Source organism: Aethalodelphis obliquidens, unplaced genomic scaffold (genome assembly GCF_003676395.1).
Source record: "Aethalodelphis obliquidens isolate GAN/ISIS:26980383/991018 unplaced genomic scaffold, ASM367639v1 scaffold5, whole genome shotgun sequence".
Taxonomy (NCBI): domain Eukaryota; kingdom Metazoa; phylum Chordata; class Mammalia; order Artiodactyla; family Delphinidae; genus Aethalodelphis; species Aethalodelphis obliquidens.
The window spans coordinates 22,166,769-22,189,124 of NW_020837949.1; the positions used below are offsets into that span (position 1 = coordinate 22,166,769).

The following is a 22,356-nucleotide window of genomic DNA, read 5'->3' on the forward strand; positions in this document are numbered from 1 at the left end:
TTTTGAAGCACAACTCAAAACTTCTTTCCATAACACCAGATGAGGGAAGAGGTCGCTTTCCACCAAATCTAACGACCTTAGAAGGGAAACGCCACTGCTGGGCATGATCTGGTGGCGATGCACACAGAGGTTACAGAACTCTACCAAGCCTACCTCAGGCCCTGCCAACGCTCCTAGAGCCCCGAGGCATTTGGGGAACCTAAGCAATTTAAGCGAATGGTGACCAGTTTTGGAAGCTTATGATCATAGGACCATAAACCCTCATCCATCCTGGAGCTCAATGCTAGAACAATGAAGAATGAGGAAATTGACTTTTTGTGCTATATCAGAGTGCTGGCAGGTGGACAATTCAGTAACCTATGCCACCTTCTAAACATCTTTAAGACCACATAAAAACAAACTGGTTTTACAGAATTAAGACCAATGTAGTCTTAGAGGATAATTCAACCTTTCCTACAAGCCAAGCTATGGGTTGTAGGAAAGGTTGAGGCTCCTTCAAGAATAGTGGAAAAGCAAGTATTTGCAAAGATCCAAAGAAATGTATTCAAATGATGGGATTTCCTCTGCATCATACACAGCTTTTTTCTTCCAATATGTGCTAAGAGTTCTTTGGTGGTTATAGGAGAGACAGCCTAGAACTCAGGGCAGGAGACTATGCCAAAGCAGAAGAGTGAAGAGTGACATCTAAACTCACCATTAACCACTGTCATCAGGTTGACCACCTACAGCTAACTGGGCTGCCTATATGTTTGCTGGTTTCTAGCCCCTCCGTGATTCCTGCTTTTCAATTTCTAACTACACATTAGCCCCACTCCACTGAAAAGGAGATGCTTGTGGGAAAGGGTAGGGAGAAGGAAGAACTATAAATCAATCAATTGTTTGATAGAAAAGTTGAAACACTGATTATCTATGGATTTCAATTATCTGTGCTTTACTCTGGGTAATGAAAGGTCACTGTTAATATACCTTTTGCTTAGAAATGTTAATGTTTATTATTATATTTTTAAATCTAGCTATGTAATGGACACGAATAGCTTAGAGCAAATTTTTACATCATGTCACCAGGGCCCTGAAAAAAGAAGATTTGCCAGTAGAAAGGGTTTCAGTTTGGCCCCTGAACAGTTAAAATTTCAATCTATTCTATATTGGTTTATAGATTTTCCAGAATATGGAAAATACCTTATTAAATGAAGAAAGCATCATTTTCTTCATTTAATAAAGTATTACTTTCACAGATAAATTAGTATATACATGGGAGAACTCATAGTATTAAATATTAGGTTTTAATTCTCCATTTAGAAAACTCCTTACAGGTAGACTTCCTTGTTCCTAGGCAAAGAAATGTAAGAAGATATGCAAACATGAGATAGTACAAATATGACTGGGGAAAAGTCTCAATTCTAACAAACCCGAGAAACAACAAGTCTCTAAAGAGTTGGAGTAAGGAGGCACTGGACTTGAAAGTCCAGCTTTACCAAGAGTTGGCCTAAGCCAGCCAATCACATCTCAAATTTTTGGTATAATTTGACTCTAAAGTAATGAGCTGGCTTCCCCAAGACAGATACAAAATAGTAGTCTACCTGCTTTATAGTCACACCTTATATATAATCTGTATATATCCATATGTGTTTCTATATATTGCACTTAAACTTACAGGACTGCAGTAAGATAGCTGGGAGTACCTCAAAGAGGCAGAGAAGCAGCAGGCATAAACTTTCCTAAGTCAAGTAACAGTGTCAGGAATTCAGAGTGCTGGTTTTGGATATACTAAAATGCCTGGTGACTCCCTATATAAAATTCTAGTCATCTACATTTAAGTCATCATACACACAGTCTCATTTGGCATTCAGAACACGTGCACATGTGTGGTTCTATAGCACTCAGAGCTGATCATACTACATCATTTTCACTAGTGTTATATTAAAAGAAGACACTTTAGACCAAAGATATGTACTTTTATGAAAACGTCACACACAAGGTCTTGGATGTCAGGCCTCCAAAGTCTACCTCAAAGAATACCGCCTTCAAAAGGTTTTAAAAAGGATGCTAGGGGCTTCCCTGGTGGCGCAGTGGTTGAGAGTCCGCCTGCCGATGCAGGGGACAGGGGTTTGTGCCCCGGTCCGGGAAGATCCCACATGCCACGGAGCGGTTGGGCCCTGAGCTATGGCCGCTGAGCCTGCGCGTCCGGAGCCTGTGCTCCGCAGCGGGAGGGGCCACAGCGGTGAGAGGCCCCCGCACCGCAAAAAAAAAAAAAAAGATGCTATCAAGTGTGGATTGAACCAGTCTCTCTTTCAGCTCTCTGTGTCACAGAATTAGAGACCTGCTTATATCCCAAGGACTATGGAAGGATAAGCACAGAGGCTGAACATTCAGTCTTTGATCCCTATAAATCCAGGACATTGTAAATAGAGCTGCAATGAACATTTTGGTACATAACTCTTTTTGCATTATGGTTTTCTCAGGGTATATGCCCAGTAGTGGGATTGCTGGGACATGGAAGCAACCTAAGTGTCCATCAACAGACGAATGGATAAAGAAGATGTGGCACATATATACAATGAAATATTACTCAGCCATAAAAAGAAACGAAATTGAGTTATTTGTAGTGAGGTGGATGGACCTAGAGTCTGTCATACAGAGTGAAGTTAAGTCAGAAAAAGAAAAACAAATACCATATGCTAACACATATATATGGAATCTAAGAAAAAAAAAAAGTCATGGAGAACCTAGGGGTAAGACGGGAATAAAGACATAGACCTACTAGAGAATGGACTTGAGGATATGGGGAGGGGGAAGGGTAAGCTGTGACAAAGTGAGAGAGTGGCATGGACATATATACACTACCAAACGTAAAATAGATAGCTAGTGGGAAGCAGCCGCATAGCACAGGGAGATCAGCTCGGTGCTTTGTGACCACCTAGAGGCGTGGGATAGGGAGGGTGGGAGGGAGGGAGACACAAGAGGGAAGAGATATGGGAACATATGTATATGTATAACTGATTCACTTTGTTATACAGCAGAAACTAACACACCATTGTAAAGCAATTATACTCCAATAAAGATGTTAAAAAAAAAAAAATCCAGGACAAAGATCCTTTTGCCACCCTGGGTAGTGTGACTTGTTTAATTATGGATAGTTTCTGCCCAAACATCCAGAGACTAGATTGGAGTCATGCAGCAAAGCTTTGTTTTGAACTAATGGAGCTGCTCAGACTGACCTGCTCTGGAGAGAGCTCCTCATTGGAACAAGCCTAGTAGTGGGTGGCAAGAAGTTAAAGGCCAGACTGGTCATGGCAAGAGGGGGATGGGGCCTCTGGAGGAGTTGCTGCTTTCCCTGCTTCCCCCCTACCCCCTCATTCCCCAAAAGGACCCAAACTCACAGATGAAACGTTGTTACAAGACCTTGCAGAACACAGGCTCTATGAACTCAACCCCACATGGATGGGAGGTTATAATAAGGCCTGGAGGTTAGGAGTCCAAGTCTAGAGGCCACATTCTTCTCTTCCCCAGAATTGAACACTAGATGGTAACTTTTTAGCCATAACTCAAAGGTGATTTTCAATCCACACATGAGCCTAAGAGATTCCCTTCTGGGACGAAGGGAGAAGAATAATTTTAAAAGCTAAGCGAAAAAGAGGCACTTAAAGCAAAAACATGTCCCTAGTCTCCCATCTGAGTCTCCTGTTATGACGTAACCAACGGAATGATCAGCACTGTGCCCTCTTGCACACCTTTAGCACCTTTCATACACCGAAGGACTTCCAACTGCTCATGTCTCAGTGACCACTCTAGCAGCCTGATGGCAAAGCAAGTAAAAACTTAGGTCATTTCTTTTTTAGAATTAAAATACAACACAAAACAAACCAGAACTAAAATTTCACACCAAAAAGTGAATGATCCTCAGTTTCATTCCTTCCTCATGCTAGTTTTAAAAATGATACTTAGTTCTTCAGGAAGAATGAACTGTGGCTTTTCCCCAAGACCTTTTATCCAGTTACTAGGCAATTACTCACAGCACCATGCACATTAAAGCAGACAGAAAATGAGGCAAAAAGCTAAGAGAAAAATCAAGGGCCAACTGGTTTTCTAGAGATAAAACCCATTGCCTGAGAATACGGCAGGTGCACGGCCCAGAGTGAGAAAAGAAAACAGTTCTGGAAGAGATATGGGAACATATGTATATGTATAACTGATTCATTTTGTTATAAAGCAGAAACTAACACACCATTGTAAAGCAATTATACTCCAATAAAGAAAGAAAAAAAAGAAACAGTTCTGAAAGGAAATGGCCGATATGACAGTCAAAGTTCACAGCCCAGAGCAGAAGCCCTCCCTGCCCTGCTCTATTCAGGCCTCTCACGAACTTACATTTATGTCCCACAGCATTTATGCCACACACTTAGGGTCTGCAATTCCCCACAGTGAAGTCAAAAAGATACTTGAAACCATTAATAAGCATAGGAGAATTTCAAAACTGCCCAGAACGAAGAACTGCGACCACCATAAATTTCTTGATTTGACATGTTCTTGGTGCCATAATTTCTAAGAGCAACGACAAACAGCACAATTACAACACACAGTAAAGTCTTTAGACAAGTCAACTCTAATCACTGCTGGCACCATAAGGATGAGAAAAGAAATCACTAATCAAGAGCTGCTGAGCTGCTTAACTTTTCTCCAAAGTCAAAGGATCGGTTTGGGTACCTAGGCAGCAAGACATCAACCACCGCTGCCATTAGATCCAGCTACTCAGTTAGATGTACCTTTGAAAACAGGAAGTTAAACATCTAGCTTTCCCTATAATATGCAAGAGTCTCAAGGTTAGCCTTCTTGTTCTATCCCCAAAACTTCTTGTTGTTGTTGCTGGATTTAATTTTTTAAATTTTATTTTTGTTTTTATCGATGACGTTGCTTTAATTTATAGAGCACTGCCTGACAGGGTCATATCCCTAGAGTTCCTCTAAAATTTTCTTTATCTTATCTTAATTCATAACATTATTAAGGTACTTTCAGACCTTCCCTCAACTCCATCAAGGAAGAGGGAGTATGTGAGTATGTGTGTGTGTACTGGGGCAGAAGGGAGAGAAGCAAAGAAAAAAGCACGAGGGAAAGTGAGATTCCATAAACTTAAAACAATTTACAGAAAGGCATCTGATGTATTTTCTGAATAAGGCCTTGATCAGGGTAACCAATCCTCTCTGTAGCACATTCTACACTGCCCATAAATAAAGGAGTCTCTTTAAATTAACATTTCCAGTATCAATGAACAGTCCAGAAATCCTCATTTCAAGCGCTCGATGAGTCCCTGTGTGAGTCCAAGGTGCAGAAGCTGTGTCCGGGAGAGGTTTGCTAGGTTGGGGAAGGCCGCAAGCAGCTTCTCCCACGCCAGTTCCAGCAGGCTAGGAACCACCAGCCAGATCTTAAACAACGACCCAGTCCGTTTATTTTCGTGGATGTTCACCACTCCTCCATGAATGTACATGCAACCAGCCTATGAACAAATGGCAGTCAAAAGAGGATAAATTCACATGGGAGAGAAACAGGTACTTACGCTGAAGATTCAGCCAAAAAGTTCATAGTAGGCTGAATTAGACAACAGGAAACAGAAAAGTTTCTCACTGATCCCAACACAGTGCAGAGATCAAGAAAGGCTTAGATACTGAAGGAGTTACTAAGGGAAAAGCAAGAGGCTGGTTTTACTTCAACAACAACTCCAACAACGGTAAACTAAGACTATATTAGGCATCCCCTGTGCCCAGTACCAGGGTACAAGGTGAAAATAAAGGTCTTTGCATTCAAGAAACTAGTAGAATCTTCAATAACATGGCATCTTGGGGGTAAAACTGTTCTGCCTTCCCAGGAAACACCTTTGATGTCACTGTCAGGGCCTGAATGCCACATGTAGCATTGCTTTTACATTTATGTTGCTCTTTTAAGCTTGTATTATGATGGTTTTTCTCCCCTTTTCTCAGAGGAAGAGCTAGCTTTGGAAGAAAGGTTTTAAAAACACATTCTTAATCCAAGCTTTGCTAATATCAGAATCTTCTTTTCTTGCTATATCTCTAAAAATATCTCCTTATCATCTGCAACTACATAAAAAAGATACGAAAATGAAAGCTTACTGGTGTAACAGCTGCACAGTGAAAATAAACTGGCTCTGGCATGGTAGCTGGGAGCTTTACCCATTGAAAAGTCTGCAGATTCAGCTTCCAGATATCTCCCAGGATCACTTCTCCATTATAGCCCCCGCAAATGAACACATCTATCAGGAAAAGAGAAAGCCAAAATCACACAAAGGAAAAGGGCCACGGTGACAGCATGTCCTGTAGTAGCTCTCACGGCTAGGTGACACGGGACCAGTTCAGTCCCCATACCATACAGGACTCCAGCTGGCGGGCCGCTCATGCTGCTGTCCTGTCCCTCACTAAAGTTCGGACACTATGTTGGGATCTTTGCTAGGGCTAAGAATGCGAGCCTCTGAGGAAGCTTCATGTCTAGGTTCTCAACTACAGGTGCCAGGCATAGGAAGTGAATGAGCAAGAAGGTTCAGGGAAAATAAACAAATAGGTCCAGGGAACAAACAGGAGTGCACATGCTCTAACGAGGAAGATGGCGATGCAGCTCCAGCTCATCGATGCCATGCAGGACTTAGGGTCAGCAACTGCCAGATCTTCCAATTTTTTATAAGACGCTGGAAATCCAGATTTTTTGAAAAGTGAAACATTTTGATTTTTAAATATTGGCCACTAATTCAAAAACTGTAATACACACATGAGCCAAAGAGAACACATCTGCAGGCCACCAGGCTGCAAACTCTCCTTTTAAATAACATCCTGAAAAGGATAGACATTTTTCTGCCCATAGAGACAAACATTCTCTACTTAGACAATTAACCTGCAATGTTCAGTTTGGGGGCACAAAAGAGGTTTTTCCAAGCTTTCTTCAGCCCAAAGAGGACAGTTTGAAGTCCCATTTGACCTGTACCAGTTATTTATGTCAGGAACAAAACCTTCCCAAAATCAAAGGTTTTTTTTAAATTATTGTTCTTGTTGTTCTTTTTGTTTTTATAAAGTCAGTTAGTTATAACTAAGTAGACAACATGTAACGAAGGCTATGTGAACCTTCAAGCTAAATGCCCACAACTATAGCTGAATTCCATTTGTATGGTGCCTGGACTCAAAGAACCAAATGAATACACGTGTTAACTCAAATCTAGATCAAGTTTAAGTCAATACAATTAAACTATAAAATACACTGGAAACTTTTCTGGCTAGGATTTAAAAAAAGTATGGATCCGTTCTTAGAGAGGCAAAGCTGAACAACGCCACTATCTATAAATCTTGTCCAAAGAGCAGAAGCATAATAAAAAGCGCCTCTGTACTAGAGATGGCAGCATAATCCTAGTAAAATCTGAACTAAGCTGCTGAAAGGATACAGGCTATCAAACTCATTTACACACACCTTCCTCCCCTCCAAAAATTTAAGGTGGTATATCCAACTATAAAATAAGCTGTAAATTAAAAGACAGGACGGTTGTCCAAAGAGGAGTCATTTATCACACTCAGATAAAGTAGCTGCAGCTGCTTTCTGAAGCCATACAATGCTTGTGTTGTAATATGGCCAAAGAATGCACTAAGAGTTCTATCTGGTATCAGATAGAGAAGAGAATAAACTTAATGAAATAACACTCTGAAGGAGCCATTACAATTTTAATACAATGTCTACCAAGGTTTCTACTGTATGTCAGGATTATTAGTGTTACCCACCAAAACCAGAGACATCTGTTGAGGTGGGGTGCTGAACGATTAGGTGGTAGAGTAAAAGCTTATTTATCACTTATTTTTGAGTTCTGTGATAACTGAGGGAACCCAAACAATACATTCGTTTACTTTATGAAAATTGCTGAGAGACGCAGAACTTTATGGATTTCCCTTTAAGTCTAAACTAAAAGAAATAGACTCTCCCCAAAGTTATGCCTCTTTTAAAGAGTTATCATTAAGAAATAAAATAATCTCAGTATGTACAATTACAAAAACGGAACCAGCCTGTTATTTAAAATCCTTACCATTTTTTATCTGAACACAACTGTGACACCTTCGGGCTGCAGGAAAACCTGCCAAACACATAAATACAGAAATTCCATTATTCACAGAAAGACTGGGAGTAATGGTGATCCGACACAGCAAAAGACATACTATGAACAACTTGCTTAAAACAATCCCTTTGTTGCATTAAAGCAAACATTGACTAGTCCTTCCAATCCTGCCTTATTTCACACTAGAATAAAGCCATCATAAGTTTCATCATAATGATATAATGTTAAGGTGTCAGGAAAACAAAGTGAGGTGGCAGTGGGCAGGGGTTACTAGTGGCTTTCCCAAGCCCTTTTACCCACAAAGAGACAGGTAGATCTTGATTTAAGGGCCTACTTTTATCCTACCCAGATTTCCCCTCTTCCACAGAATTCACCAATCCCCATTAAAAGTCTGTGCTCATGGGCTTTACTGGCGGTACAGTGGTTAAGAATCCGCCTGCCAATGCAGGGGACACGGGTTCAAGCCCTGGTCCGGGAAGATCCCACATGCCGAGGAGCAACTAAGCCTGTGCGCCACAACTACTGAGCCTGCGCTCTAGAACCCGTGAGCCACAACTACTGAGCCCACGTGCCTAGAGCCTGTGCTCCGCAACAAAAGAAGCCACTGCAATGAGAAGCCCGCACACCGCAACGAAGAGTAGCCCCCGCTCACTGCAACTAGAGAAAGCCTGTGCCCAGCAATGAAGACCCAATGCAGCCAAAAATAAATAAATAAATAAAATTTAAAAAAATGAAATAAAAAAAATAGAAGTCTCTGCTCAGTTGCTGAGGAAGAATAATAATTGGGCTAAGGAATACAAGTAATTTCTTTTCTTTTTTTCTTGGCCACGCCGCACAGCATGCGGGGTCCTAGTTCCCAGACCAGGGATCGAACCTGTGTGCCCTGCAGTGGAAGCTTGGAGTCTTAACCACTGGATCGCCAGAGAAGTCCCACAAGTAATTTCTAATACCAATTTAACAGATATTTTTCTTCTCATATAATGCAATAAAATTCCTTTTTCTCTTTCAGAACAAGTAAAACTATAAAATACATTTATTAAAGATAAATGAATCAATATTTTAAATTTACCTATTTTTTCATGGGGTTTTGTTGCAATTTCCTCCCATGCATTCGTTTCAAGGTTATATGCATGAATCTTGGAGAGAAAAGAAAAAAAGAGGATACACAAAAAATTTTAGCTAGCCTGAAAACTGGATTTTTCATAACAGCCTGTACAAACATATTCTTGGTTGAAAAGCCTTCTTTTCCTTTGCTATTCTCTGATCTTTCCTAATTCTAATATAAGGCAAAACATTAAATGAAGCAATTGAAAATTAAGCACATACATAATTTTATTATTTTTAAATCATAGAAAAGAATGAAGAAAAAAGTTGGAATTCTGCAACTTGCACATTTTCTACAATGAACATGTATCATTTTTATAACAGAAGAAAGCAAGTGTTGGTAAGAAAACACGGAACTGCAGTTTTGACAAAACTTGAAAAAGACCATTAAGGTTCCCAATCAGGAGCTCTGAGGCCTACAGATTTCCCCTGGGACATATGGATTTAGAAATGCCACAGAGACAGATGAATCAAAGCCCTTCAGAACGCAGCTTTCTAAAGGTAGTGATGTGCAGTCCTAAACATGCCTGTTCTTTTTAGATACACAGCACTGACAATGAGAGGGATGTGACATTCTGAGAATCCTGGTTCCAAATCTAATTAGTTGCTCCATTTAACCTACTATTATCTTTCTTTTAATGTCTTTTCTCATCTAGCATAAAGAGATAATTCTAATAAAGTATTTTCAGTGCGTAATTATGCAACTGTCAACTGGAAAGCATATCAGGGGCACAGAGTTCAACCTTATAAAGAGCGTCTAACACAAAATAGGTGTTGATGAAGAAACTGCTTGAAAATTACAATATCTACAGTAACAGAATTGTTACTTATTATGCTTAGTATAACACATGCCTCTCTCTAGCCTTCTTCCTCTCTCTCTCTTTTTTAATATACCTTGTTTAAGGAATAAGCTGTCCAAGAAGTACCACCTCCCAAGATGTAAATCCTCTGCCCATCATGTGCAATTTCATGTCTGTATCTGAAAATATACAATAAAATACATTTATAATTATGGGAAAAATGATCTACCTAAGATTTGGCTGCAAGACTTTTTATTGCATCATTATTTATAATAATAAATTATTGGAAATAACCCAAATGTTTAATAATAGTGAATTGGTTAAATAAATTATACAATATATAAAAAATGGATTAGCATGCAACCAATAAGAATGTAGGAACAGAGGATGGTTAATATACTGAGAACTTCTTTTCATGTCATTAACTGAAAAAAAAAATCAGTTATATAAGAGCAGATAGGCTATAATCCTACTAAGAATTTATAGATATACAAATATGCACAGAAAATAACTATAAGGATACATGCAAAATGTTAACCCTGGTTATCCCTGAGTTTAGATTTTGCTTTTTATTTTCTTCATTTTGCTTATTGGTATTTTCTAGATTTTCTATAATCTTTTTGTGATAACTTTGTATAAGGGGGGAAATTATTACAGTTTTAAAAAGTGATTTGCCTACATTTAATTAGAAAGCTTAGACTATGGGCTTTCAAATTAAGACACTTATTTAACAGATATAAAAATATCAGAAAAATTATGCTACATAAAACTGTGAATATAATATGAAACACCTACCAGAACTTTTATCCAAGCAGTCTAGCTAAAAGCTGAAACAAGTTATAATATGTCCATAAGATGATTCAAAGAAGGCAACCATGTGAAAATGCTTTGAAAACAATCTATTTCCTCCTTTCCCTGGAGGCCCTGGTGCTGATAAAATAAATTACATCAAAATTGCTCCCCATACGAAGCCAGCTCCCAAGTCCTCTCATGGTAGTTCTGCAATAATCAGCCCACTAAGATACTACAATAGAAATAAGTCTTCCTTGGCACCCATATGTCGTTTTTTTAAAGGCAACAAAGACATAATAGTCTAAACAGTGAATAAAAAATTATTTACTGTCTTTGCTTTTAAACTAGAGGGCAAAAAAACCTCTTTAAGTTTTCCAGTGAGTTTAATTCTAAGAAGAGGCAACTGCTATTAGGAAAAAAAAAAAGTGAAAGATCTACGACTGCTACTAGAAGGCAACTAAAGAGAATCATGTGATGTTTGAGTGTTTAACAGAGCACTTAAAATAAATGACCTTCCCTTCCTTTCTTCCAACCATCCAACCAACACTCACTGAGTACCACTATGGGCAAGGCACTGTGTTCTTACTGGGGATACGGCTGTAAGCAAATAAGCCAAAGAATCCTAATATGCAAGTTAAGAAGGGAAATCAAAAAGTAACTAGAATGTAATTATTTTGCCTGTAATATGAAATTTAGTTACAATTGTTACCATTGGTTTCACTATTTTCCTAATGCAGGAAAACTGAAGTACAAGAGGAAATAACAGGAAAAAAATTCTTTAATTCAGAGGGAGATATCATTCCCTCACCAGAAGATCCTTCTTTAATGCCGAACTGGGATCTAACAGCCAGTTAGCTATTTTAACCAGGCCAAAGGGTCTTCTTCAAACCATACTGCCAATATTCTGAAAAAAAAGTAAAATCTTAGCAAGAAAGAATAAATATGCTTTAATCCTAGAATCTCACCTCTCTTCTGGTAGATCACAGGATAGGTTGTTTGGTTTCAGTTGTGTCCACTCTCTGGTATTGAGATCTAATTTGTGCAGGTCTGTGCTGTAAATATAGCCAGTTGTCCCTCCAAAGACATAAAGGGAGCCATTGATGATAGCCATGGCCTGGATAATGAGGAAAGGTGAACGAGACTTCCTCGTTAACACTTGATTGAAGAAGAATGTAACCTTATTAGATACCCCCAAATCAGCTTTTATGAAATTTTCTTGTATTTTTTAACTTTCTAAAAATCAGACCCTTAAAAAGGACTAAAGATCTTAGAGAAACAGAGATTATTTTTAGAAAAGTTACCTTTGCTCAACTGGAAAGAAAGTTCTATCTAGATAGGCAAAGGGCGTCAGATGATCCTTAGGGGTCCTAGCCAACCAAAGAATTTATAGATCATGGACATGAGCATTTCCACTGAAAGCTGCTTCACTTTCTAAGCAGTCTGAAGAAAAATGCCCTTAAGGAGAAGGAGCAAATATGAAAATAAGGCACCAGAATCCCTTAAGTAAGAAGTCTAGAGGTGGCAGTCCCCCAAACTTGACATTTTCCACCAGACTCTTCTCAGTGTAAGTTTTGCTATTGTTATGGTAATTTCTTAGAGTTTAAATGCCTCCTGTGGTGGGATATGGTCATCCAGTATGTGCCTCACACATAGTTCAGAAGCTATGTATCAGCACCAGTGCCAGCCAGTGCTAGTTGAGAAAGAAGCCACAGCTTTGGTTGTTTTAAGCTTAGCCCATTACTCTCAAAGGGTCCCTGAAGTATGGTGAGTTGTTTTCCTACCTTTTTAGATACAACTTTTCAAACCTAAGGTTTGAAGCACTAGAACCTAACTGGAAACTAATTTCTACATAATCTGTGTTTTAGCTCAGATCTGTATAAAAGTCTCTTAACATCACTGCCTTAGCAAAGACCCAGTGGGACTCAGTAGATAGGGATCATCTACCCTATTACTTAGGTTAGAAAGCTCTTCAAAGCATCATAACACTCTAAAGAGGATAGGACCTGGGCCATAAATAGCCAAATCTCTCATTGGGGGTGGGTGAGGTCCTGACATTTACAGAAACCTCCATACAGGTCTAGATCATTGATCTTAATCAGAAACAAAGAGTAAGGGGAAAAAAAGGAAAGAAGAAGGCAAGCAACCAGATTTACAAACTACAATTTCACATCAGAACTGAAATATCAAATAGTAACCACAATGAATTTATTCTCCGTTAACAAAAATTGGTGGCAATATAAATATTCTGACATTGTTCCTGGAACTAGAAAATCTGAACAAATACATCCACAATGACTGGCTATAGATTGGTACCTGTCCATATATACGACTGGGTTTCTTCCCCCGACAGCTGAGTAAAGCCCATCTCTTATACTTCACGTTACAGACATGGACGTCATTGCCGTTGCTCTCACCAAATGGGATGCCTGTTCCTCCAAACACCAACAGGTTGTTTCCATGCAGCACAACTGGGAAAGGAGAAGCACAAATTTCATTTTTGTACTGGCTACCTGCAATGTGTTCCCACATTAACCCAGAAAATCTGAGAAACTCAAAAATGTCCGCTTTAATACTTTCAGAAGATAGCTCAAACCACTGACATACAACTACTACAAAGTTTTACAGAAAAAGATCTAATTCACACTATTTCACATAGCTCACTGTCTGATATGTGACATGTATTGTGAAATGCATGAAACACTGTATATAACAATACAGAATGATATGAACTACAATCCACCACTGCTGCTTAACACAGTTCAAGTACACAGTAAAGCAAAAGAAAATGAAGGATCATCGCTGCCTTAGCAAAGACCCAGTGGGACTCAGGATGAAGGGATAAAAGGACCATTCGGTTTTTGCCAGGGGAATGATCTCTACATTTTAAATTATAGTTTCTGTCATCTTAATCCTCCACCAGATAAAAAGAACACGAATATCCTGCTAGTAACTTTCTGCTCCTGTCATCACACACACTTGTATATACTTTTTCTCTCTCTGATGGCAAATATTCTGAAAATACTGCTACTGTATTATTTCAGTGACTTTTTTTTTTTAAACCAATTATTCAATTGATATAGTGTAAGAGTCAACAGCATGAGCTCTGGTGCCCGTGAGAGCTGGGTTTAAAGTCTCGTGTGACCTCAGGAAAGTTATTTAATCTCTCTAAATTAATCTTCCCAACAACCCTATGAGGTAGGAACTATTATTATCTTTTCCATTTTTATAGATGATAAAATAGAAGTGGTGAGAGGTTTAAATAATTTGTTGAAGGTTTCCTAAAAAGAACCTTGCCAAGCTAGGGTTCAATCCCAGGCAGTCTGGCTCCAGAGCTTGCACTCACAGCCACTGCCCTTCGGGCCTCTCTAAAGCCTCAGTTTCCTCATCTGTACAATGACGATAATTCCAGTGTTGGCATCATAGAGATGTTGTGAGGATTAAACAGATACCACATGTGAAGTACTTTGCTCAAGAGCTGCAAACCCCATTTGTTGATCTTCTACTACATTTTGCCTAGCATATATATGATACTTTATGTTGAACCCTCTGAGATATTATTAATTCCATTTTATAGGTAAGGAACTAGAAGCTAAAAATCATCTGTCAAGTAAATGACATACAGCTAAGTTCAAACTCAGGACTATCCAGCTCACAATTGATTCTGAATCACCATGCTATAGTACTGACACAGTATTATCACAGGAAGAGTCTATCCATTAACAGGGTTTAATTATATTACTATTATGATTTAGTATTATTAAACATTATTAACAAGGAAAACATGTGACACTGAGCCAGACCTCTCAGACATTTCATAAAGTCAAAAGTTCAGAACTGCTGGCACTCACGTGACATAGATGCCAACTCTCGGGGCATGTAGCCATCTGTGCCCATCTGGTGCCATACTCCTGTAGCAAAATGATACCTCCAAAGCTCCCTGAAGAGAGGATAGTCTTCATTATCTGGCCCTCCTGATTCATCATAATCTGGGTTATAACCTCCAAACACATACAGATTGGTATTATCTGCCACACAACGATGTCCGCTTCGTGCTGGTGGAGGTCTGTGGCCTAGGAGAGAAGAGGACAGCTTTCCGCAGATGACCCAGCACATTAAAAGCACAAACAAAATTTGGCAACAAACATTTCATCTTTAAAAGGAAATCAGGGAAAATTTATAATGTGGATGTACTTTTTATTTACTTAGGTTATTTTATACATTCACACATACTACTTAGGATTTTAAGGAGCTAGTCTCCATTTCTATTTCATAGGACTATTTTCAGATTTGGTAACTGTAAAAAGATTTTTCCCAAGGGAGGCAAAATAGCATCATAAACTTGAGAAAATGGCTGGTAACTTGGAGTTTTCAAGAAAAGAAGGCGGAGGGGTTTAATAATCCAAAAGCTAAAAGGACAGATTTTCTATTTTCTTAGAGGAGAAGAAAACACAGGCCAACGAAATTAAACTGAAAATATTAGAGAACTACATAAATATAATCACAAATGTGAATGAGTCATGTATAAATAAAAATACACATACATAAAACCTGTGATTTTTCCACAATATATAATTACACACTTAAAAAGAAAACTGGCTTTCAAAGAGTTATAGCAATGTCTGGAATTTAAATACCACTCCAGACATTATGGTAGTTAACAAAGAATATCCCTGTATTTATCTCAAAGAGCATCTTTCATCCTATTAAGAACTTTACTGAGAAAAGCTATTTCAGGGAATTTCCTGGTGGTCCAGTGGTTAGGACTCGGTGCTTCCAATGCTGGGGCCCCGGGTTCAATCCCTGGTCGGGGAACTAAAGATCCCACAAGCTGCACAGCCAAAAGAAAGGAAAAAAAAAAAGCTATTTCTACAATTTGTATTTGTAAGCTTTCTGAAGTTTAAATTATGTCAACTAGTTTACTAAAAGTTACTTCAAGATTATTTTAGAGTAAAAAACCCCGAAATTTATATTACTTCTATTATCCTTACAATTTTTACACCAGTCTACACAAACCCTTATATAGCTACAAACCAAAGATGCTTAAATACACACTGGATGGAATAAGCTACTATGGTCATCTGTTATCCTACAGATTTATCTACTTTCATATATTAGGAATAGATACTAGTATAATATTAATATTTATGACAATGCTGGACACCTAATAAACATTTGTTATATAAACATTTATTACCAGCCTAATATAGGCCTCACATATTTATACTTTAAATCAAAATCCCACTTCCTACGGTATGCTTTTAAACAAGAACTGAAAAGAAATTGCACAGAGCTAGAAAAACTAAAAACCAAACGAACAAACCACGAATCACCCAATCACTTAATTCCAACCTGTTGGTCCTGAGAATCTTTGATGGCTCCTTACTGCTCAAGCTTGAAGTCTTCAAACAACAATTCAGAGCCTTTCCTGATCCTGATCCCTCACATTCCTGCCTGTTTACGTCTGTCTCTCTGCTTAGAAAGTTGAGTCCTTCCCTTAGCTCTTGGCCTGGTCTACCTAGCCTTCAATGCCTGGAAGTTCCCTGGTGGCCTAGTGGTTAGGACTCTAGGCTTTAACTGCCATGGCCTGGGTTCAATCCCTGGTCGGGAAACTGAGATCCTGTAAGCCGCGCAGTGCGGCCAAAAAAAGAAAAAACCTACAGCCCTTACAATTCAGTACCATACCACTCAAATAATAAGACAGACATGGACAATTAATAAGACGATTACACCATAACTATGTAAATACATAATAAACATAATTTTAGGCAAACTATAATCACTGAGGAAATTTACTCACAAGCTGTGATTTACCTCAAGTGAACTCAATTTCTCTTTCTAAAAATCTTGAAACACAGAAAACGTGGTGTGGAAGAAAGAGCAATAACTTCTACAAATATCTAGATTTGAATCCAGGTTCTTTCTAACTGCTTCCTTGAGCAAGTCACTGACCCTCACTGAGTCTCAGCTTCTTCATTTGTATGAATGGATTATTATTCCTGTACTTTACAGATTTATTATACTTGCTATTATGTTAAAATGTTTATTGGTTAATAATATATGTATCTTCCCAGGAGGCTATAAGCTATTTGAGGGAAGAGGAATTATTTGCATTCACCTTTCTATTACCAAACCTAAGGCACACAGAAAACACTGAATAAATTTACAAATTTAATTTTTCTCTACTCATTTAGTTAATATTTATTTTTCTTCTCCAAATAATTCTAAGTTTCTAAAGGGCAAAAATCATGTATAGCAATTAGCCTGTATCACCCACAACACCTAAAACAGGGATATATAACAGACACTAGAAGTTTCACTGATACTAACTTCAGGTCAAAGTTAACAGTAACAGGGATGATCAAAACAGTGTAGAGCTCTCAGTGGACTTTGATATTGTGCTTAAGAGAGATACAATTTTGGGGATAGGGGTTGGATTATGCAATGGTCTTCTCAAAACACAAATGTTTCTAAGCATTAGCAAGACAAATTTTAAGAAAAAAAACAGAGTTGCTATGGTCAACAGACAGGAACTCTAAGAATCTCTATAATGTCATTTGCTTTATTACCTGGAGACAAAAGATACTTTTTGAAACTGCTTTTGGGCAAATATGAAAAGACATACAGTATATTCCAGGATTTTCTCTAAACGACTGTACAACGGAGAAGACATTCCATTCTAAGTTTACTGCCAACTATTTTTGAGACAAATGTAACTCACATGGATTAAAGGTTGAGGAGTCAATGAAAGATGATTTTATATTTACCCACTCATTCATTCATTCATTAAGCCAAAAATATTACTGGACGCCTCTACATACCAGGTACTGTACTAGTTGCTGAGGATACAATGGTAAGACCATTACTCTTTCTGTCCTCTGCAGCTTACAGTCTAGTCCTGCGCTGTCCAACACAGTGGCCACTAGCCACATATGACTCCTAAGCATCTGAACTAAGGCTGGTTCAAACTGAGCTATGCTTTAAATGTAAAATATCCCCTGGATTTCAAACACTTAGTATCCAAAAATAAATGTAAAGTTACTGATTTTTATATCTGAATATAGGTTGAAATGACATTTTTGATCTCTTGAGTCAAATAAAAATTAAGATTAATGTCACCTATTTTTTACTTTTTTCATGTGGCTACTAGAAAATTTAAAGTTTTGTGGCTCACATAATATGTCTATCAAAAGTGCCTGTCTAGCTCAATTGCTGGCTTCTGTAAATAATGCCATTATCTATGCAAATTAAACTGCTGGGTAAAGAGCATCTGATCAACGTATGATAAATATTATACATCCTGTCAAGAAGTCTTATAGCTAGGAGTAAAGAGGTAACTATTCTTTCTCTTTAGTCAGTAACTAAAGATTTCTTTGTACATATTTATAGTCCAAGAGTGACTAACATATTAGAAAGCCATATTTTATTTTGAATAAATCATGGGGATTTATCAGGGTCAATGTCACAGAGACTACACATTAATTTTCATTATAAAGAATATAGCATAGGCTCCTCAACCTTGACCAAAACTTAACTGGGTTTTAGATTCTTAAAGTAGTTCTCTGAATCTTGTCCCATATTCTCCATGTGCAAACCCCACTTTCCTAAAAAGTACTTGCTACTAATAAAATCAGCCACAGAATTAGGTTACCTGATTGAGGAACTCCAATTAGAAAATGCAGAAGTCAAAAATTAAAACTGAACCTGTGGGCTTGCCTGGTGGCGCAGTGGTTGAGAGTCCACCTGCCGATGCAGGGGACACGGGTTCGTGCCCCAGTCCGGGAAGATCCCACATGCCGCGGAGCGGCTAGGCCCATGAGCCAGGGCCGCTGAGCCTGTGCGTCCGGAGCCTGTGCGTCTGGAGCCTGTGCTCCGCAATGGGAGAGGCCACAACAGTGAGAGGCCCGTGTACCGCAAACAAAACAAAACAAAAACTGAACCTGTATGCAGAGGTGAACTCAATACCCAGAAGGGAACATGCAGCTGAGGGAGTATGTACCTGTGGTAACTGAGCCATCTTTTTGCTTCAGTGTGCTCATCATGTGACAATGATGAGCACACTTGCTCTTTACCCCAGGGAGTAAGCCAGAGTTTACTGTAACCAGGGACATGGGCTTTAGTTTGCAGCCCAAAGGAAGAAGCTGTCCGAGATAAGGCAATGATGAGGTTGCGCCAATGTTATTACTGTTACAAATAATTTTGTAACAAAGTTTTCTTTATGTAGATTTGTATGCAAATGTCTAAAAATTTCTGGAAACATAATTTCTGGGGTCAAAGGAATATACACTTAAAATTGACACAGATAGGGGACTTCCCCGGTGGCGCAGTGGTTAAGAATCTGCCTGCCAATGCAGGGGACACGGGTTCGATCCCTGGTCCAGGAAGATCCCACATGCCGTGGAGCAACTAAGCCCGTGCGCCACAACGACTAAGCCTGCGCTCTAGGGCCCACGTGCTGCAACTACTGAGCCCGCGCACCTAGAGCTCGTGCTCCACAACAAGAGAAGCCACCGCAATGAGAAACCTGTGTACCACAAGGAAGAGTAGCCCCCGCTCACCGCAACTAGAGAAAGCTCACGCACAGCAATGAAGACCCAACGCAGCCCCCCCCAAAAATTGTTACAGATATAATATTGTTATAGAGCCATATTGGTTTCCAAAAAGACTGCAACAATTTATACCCCCAGCAATAGTGTATGGTAGTGCCTATTCCTTTATGCCCTCTTCAACCTTTTTAGTTTGTGCCAATCTGATGGGTGTCAGGTTACTTTGTATTTCCCTGATTTTTACTAGTTCACATGTTTATTGGCCCATTTGTATTTCTTCTTTGGGGAATTGCCTGATCATATCCCCTGTCCACTTTCCTATCTATTGTGTTGCCTTCTCACAGATTTGTAGAAATTATTTATTTATTCTATTTCTTTCTTCCAGCCTGCTATTGGGCTTTTAATTTTGTTTATGGTACCCTTTACTACATGGAAGTTTTTGTGTAATTGAATCTCTCAATCTTTTCTTTTAAGGCTCCTTTGCAACAACAACAAAAGGCTCATTTGCTTTACATCTCATTTAGCTCTGCATCATTATAAAATTACTATTCTTATTTATTTCTAACAATTTTTTAGTTTTGATTTTTAATATTCAGAACCTGAATACATTCAGAACATATTTTTGTGTATTTTATGAGGTAGTAGGGCTCTAATATTTCCTGCAAAATGGATAGGCTATTGTCCCTAAACCCCTTATGGAAAGTCATCCCTTCTACACCGAAATGAAATGCCATCTTTATTGTGTACTAAATTGACATGTTCTAGAGTAGAATTAATAAAATCCCAATATCCAGGTCTAATCACCTTGGACACAAAATCTATTGCTCTTTAAGAAGGCACACAATTAAGACACATCACACAATCTTAAATGCGAAAGCTTGCAAATAAAGTAGCATATAACATTTTTGCTTAATAAGCCTATCACAAGATGTAGCCACCTCTAGATGTGCTATCAAACATTTGTGATAAAGCCATTGTAAAAAAAAAATTAAAACCTTTATTGCTAAAAGTATTAACTAGTTATATATATCATACAGCCTAAATGATAAATTCAGTTTAACTTAACTGGTCCCTTCTTTCCAAATATAAAGCCCAGCATTACCTCTACCTGAGAAGACAGGTCTTCTATTGTACACCTGGAAGCCTGGACAGGAAAGCCGGGGAAGACTGGGCCAGCTGGTTCCTATCCCTGACTGGTACGTAGACCGTTTTACTACTCCCAGAGTCCAAGCTGCTCAGGCAAAGGCCATCCATCCACAGCAGCACACAATATTCTTGGTTATGTAAGCATCTCCTGCCACAGAGACTCCATACACTGTATGAGATTCATATATAAAGATCTGGCTTCTTAGGGCAGAGTCATCTTAAGTCTAAGTTGGCAGCAGTAAAAGAAACTTGCTTTGACAGACTTTGGTGTTACCATGAGTTAGTTTCAAGTGCTGAGCAAAGCATACTGGAGACAGCTGTCACTACATATCAGCCTGGGCTTCTGGGCTCTGTTCAGTCCCACTGTTTATTTATTGATTCCTGTACCATTACCACACCGTTTTAATTACGAAAGCTCTGAAGTATCTATCAACATCTAGTAGGACAAATTCCCCTTTGTTACTCTTTTACAAAAACTTCTTAGCTATTTTCCCCTATTTACTCTTGCATTAGGTTTTAGAATCAGTTTGTTAAAATCTGTAAGAGGCCCCTTGGGCAGACACCATCTTATCCAGGTGATCAAAGTTAACATCACCAGTAAAGGGACAAATCAACATCATGTGCAGTGAAATGAACACAGCATTACTTCCGTAGTATTCCAGCCAAAAATGTATAAGTTGAACGTAAACATGAAAAAACACAAGACAAACCCAAACTAAAAGAAATTCTACAATATGACTAAGTCCCTACTGTTCAAAAATATTAAGGCTAAAGATACATGAGAACTGAATGCAACACATGATTCTGGGACTTTATTTTACTATAAAGGACATTATTGGAATAATTGGCAAAATCTGAAATGAGGTCTGTAAATCTGATGATAATGTTAATTTAATCCATTATTTATAGTGTTAATAGTGTTAATTTCCCAATTTTGGTACTTGCTCTGCAGTTACATAAGAGAATATCTGTTTTCCAGGAACAAACACCAAAATATTTAGGGGTAAAGGAGCATAGTGTCTGCAGCTTAATCTCAAGTGGTTCAAACAGAAAAACAATATGTATATGCATATGTATTACAGATAGCGAGGGGAGAAAGGGAAGAGGACAGGAGAGAGAGAGGGAGCAGGATAAAGCAAATGCGATCAAATGTTAACATCTGGGGGACCTGGGTGAATACAGGACAATTTTTTTACCATTCTTGTAACTTCTCTGTAAGTCTGAAATTATGTCAGACTAAAATTTAAAACTAAATTTTAAGCACGTCCCTTGAGGATTTTACTTGAGATGACCCATGAAGAAATATAGTCTCTAGCCATTTATCCTCATCTTTTTGATATCATCAGTATAGTTTCATTGTTTTCTTCTTGTTTTTTATTCCTAAGTACCTCATAATTTTCTATATAATTGTGAATAGATACCTCTTTTATTTTTTAATTTCTTGTTAATATACAGGAAAGTAATTTATCTTTGCAAGTTTAAATTTTATCCAGCCAATTTTCTAAACTCTAATATTAGTTATCATTAGTTAATTATCTTGAATTTTACATCAGACAATCATATCATCCTGTTATTAAAGACAACTTTCAGTTATTTCTTTCCAATATATGTACCTTTTAATTTTTTCTTCATTGTATTGGCTGAAACCTCCAGAAAAAGGTTGAATAGTGGAGATGATAATGGGCATTTTTGTCTTGTTTTTTACATTTTTAATGACGATACTGGTAATGTTTCACTATTATACATGATATTTGCTATTGGTTTCTTGTAGATAGTCTATCAGTAAAATAAAATTTCTTTCATTTCTGGATGCAAATTTTTTTCTTAACCAGGAATGGTTTAAAATAAAGTCTTTATTAAAATGTATGTATAGAAA

At 38.3% G+C, this 22,356-nt stretch overlaps 1 protein-coding gene across 3 annotated transcripts in view; it reads right to left on the reverse strand.

The window, feature by feature from the left end:
- Positions 1 to 3,802: 3,802 nt before the first annotated feature.
- The window catches only part of KLHDC10 (kelch domain containing 10), a 54,479-nt gene continuing 35,925 nt past the window's right edge, over positions 3,803 to 22,356 (reverse strand). For all 3 annotated transcript variants that reach the window (XM_027101933.1, XM_027101934.1, XM_027101935.1), the window contains 8 exons: positions 14,640 to 14,861; positions 13,105 to 13,259; positions 11,757 to 11,905; positions 10,094 to 10,178; positions 9,165 to 9,231; positions 8,066 to 8,113; positions 6,123 to 6,262; positions 3,803 to 5,491 (listed from right to left, as the gene is read on the reverse strand). In XM_027101933.1, coding sequence (XP_026957734.1) covers positions 5,282 to 5,491; positions 6,123 to 6,262; positions 8,066 to 8,113; positions 9,165 to 9,231; positions 10,094 to 10,178; positions 11,757 to 11,905; positions 13,105 to 13,259; positions 14,640 to 14,861 — 1,076 coding nt within the window. In that variant the 3' untranslated portion in view covers positions 3,803 to 5,281. The remainder of the gene's footprint in view (positions 5,492 to 6,122; positions 6,263 to 8,065; positions 8,114 to 9,164; positions 9,232 to 10,093; positions 10,179 to 11,756; positions 11,906 to 13,104; positions 13,260 to 14,639; positions 14,862 to 22,356) is intronic.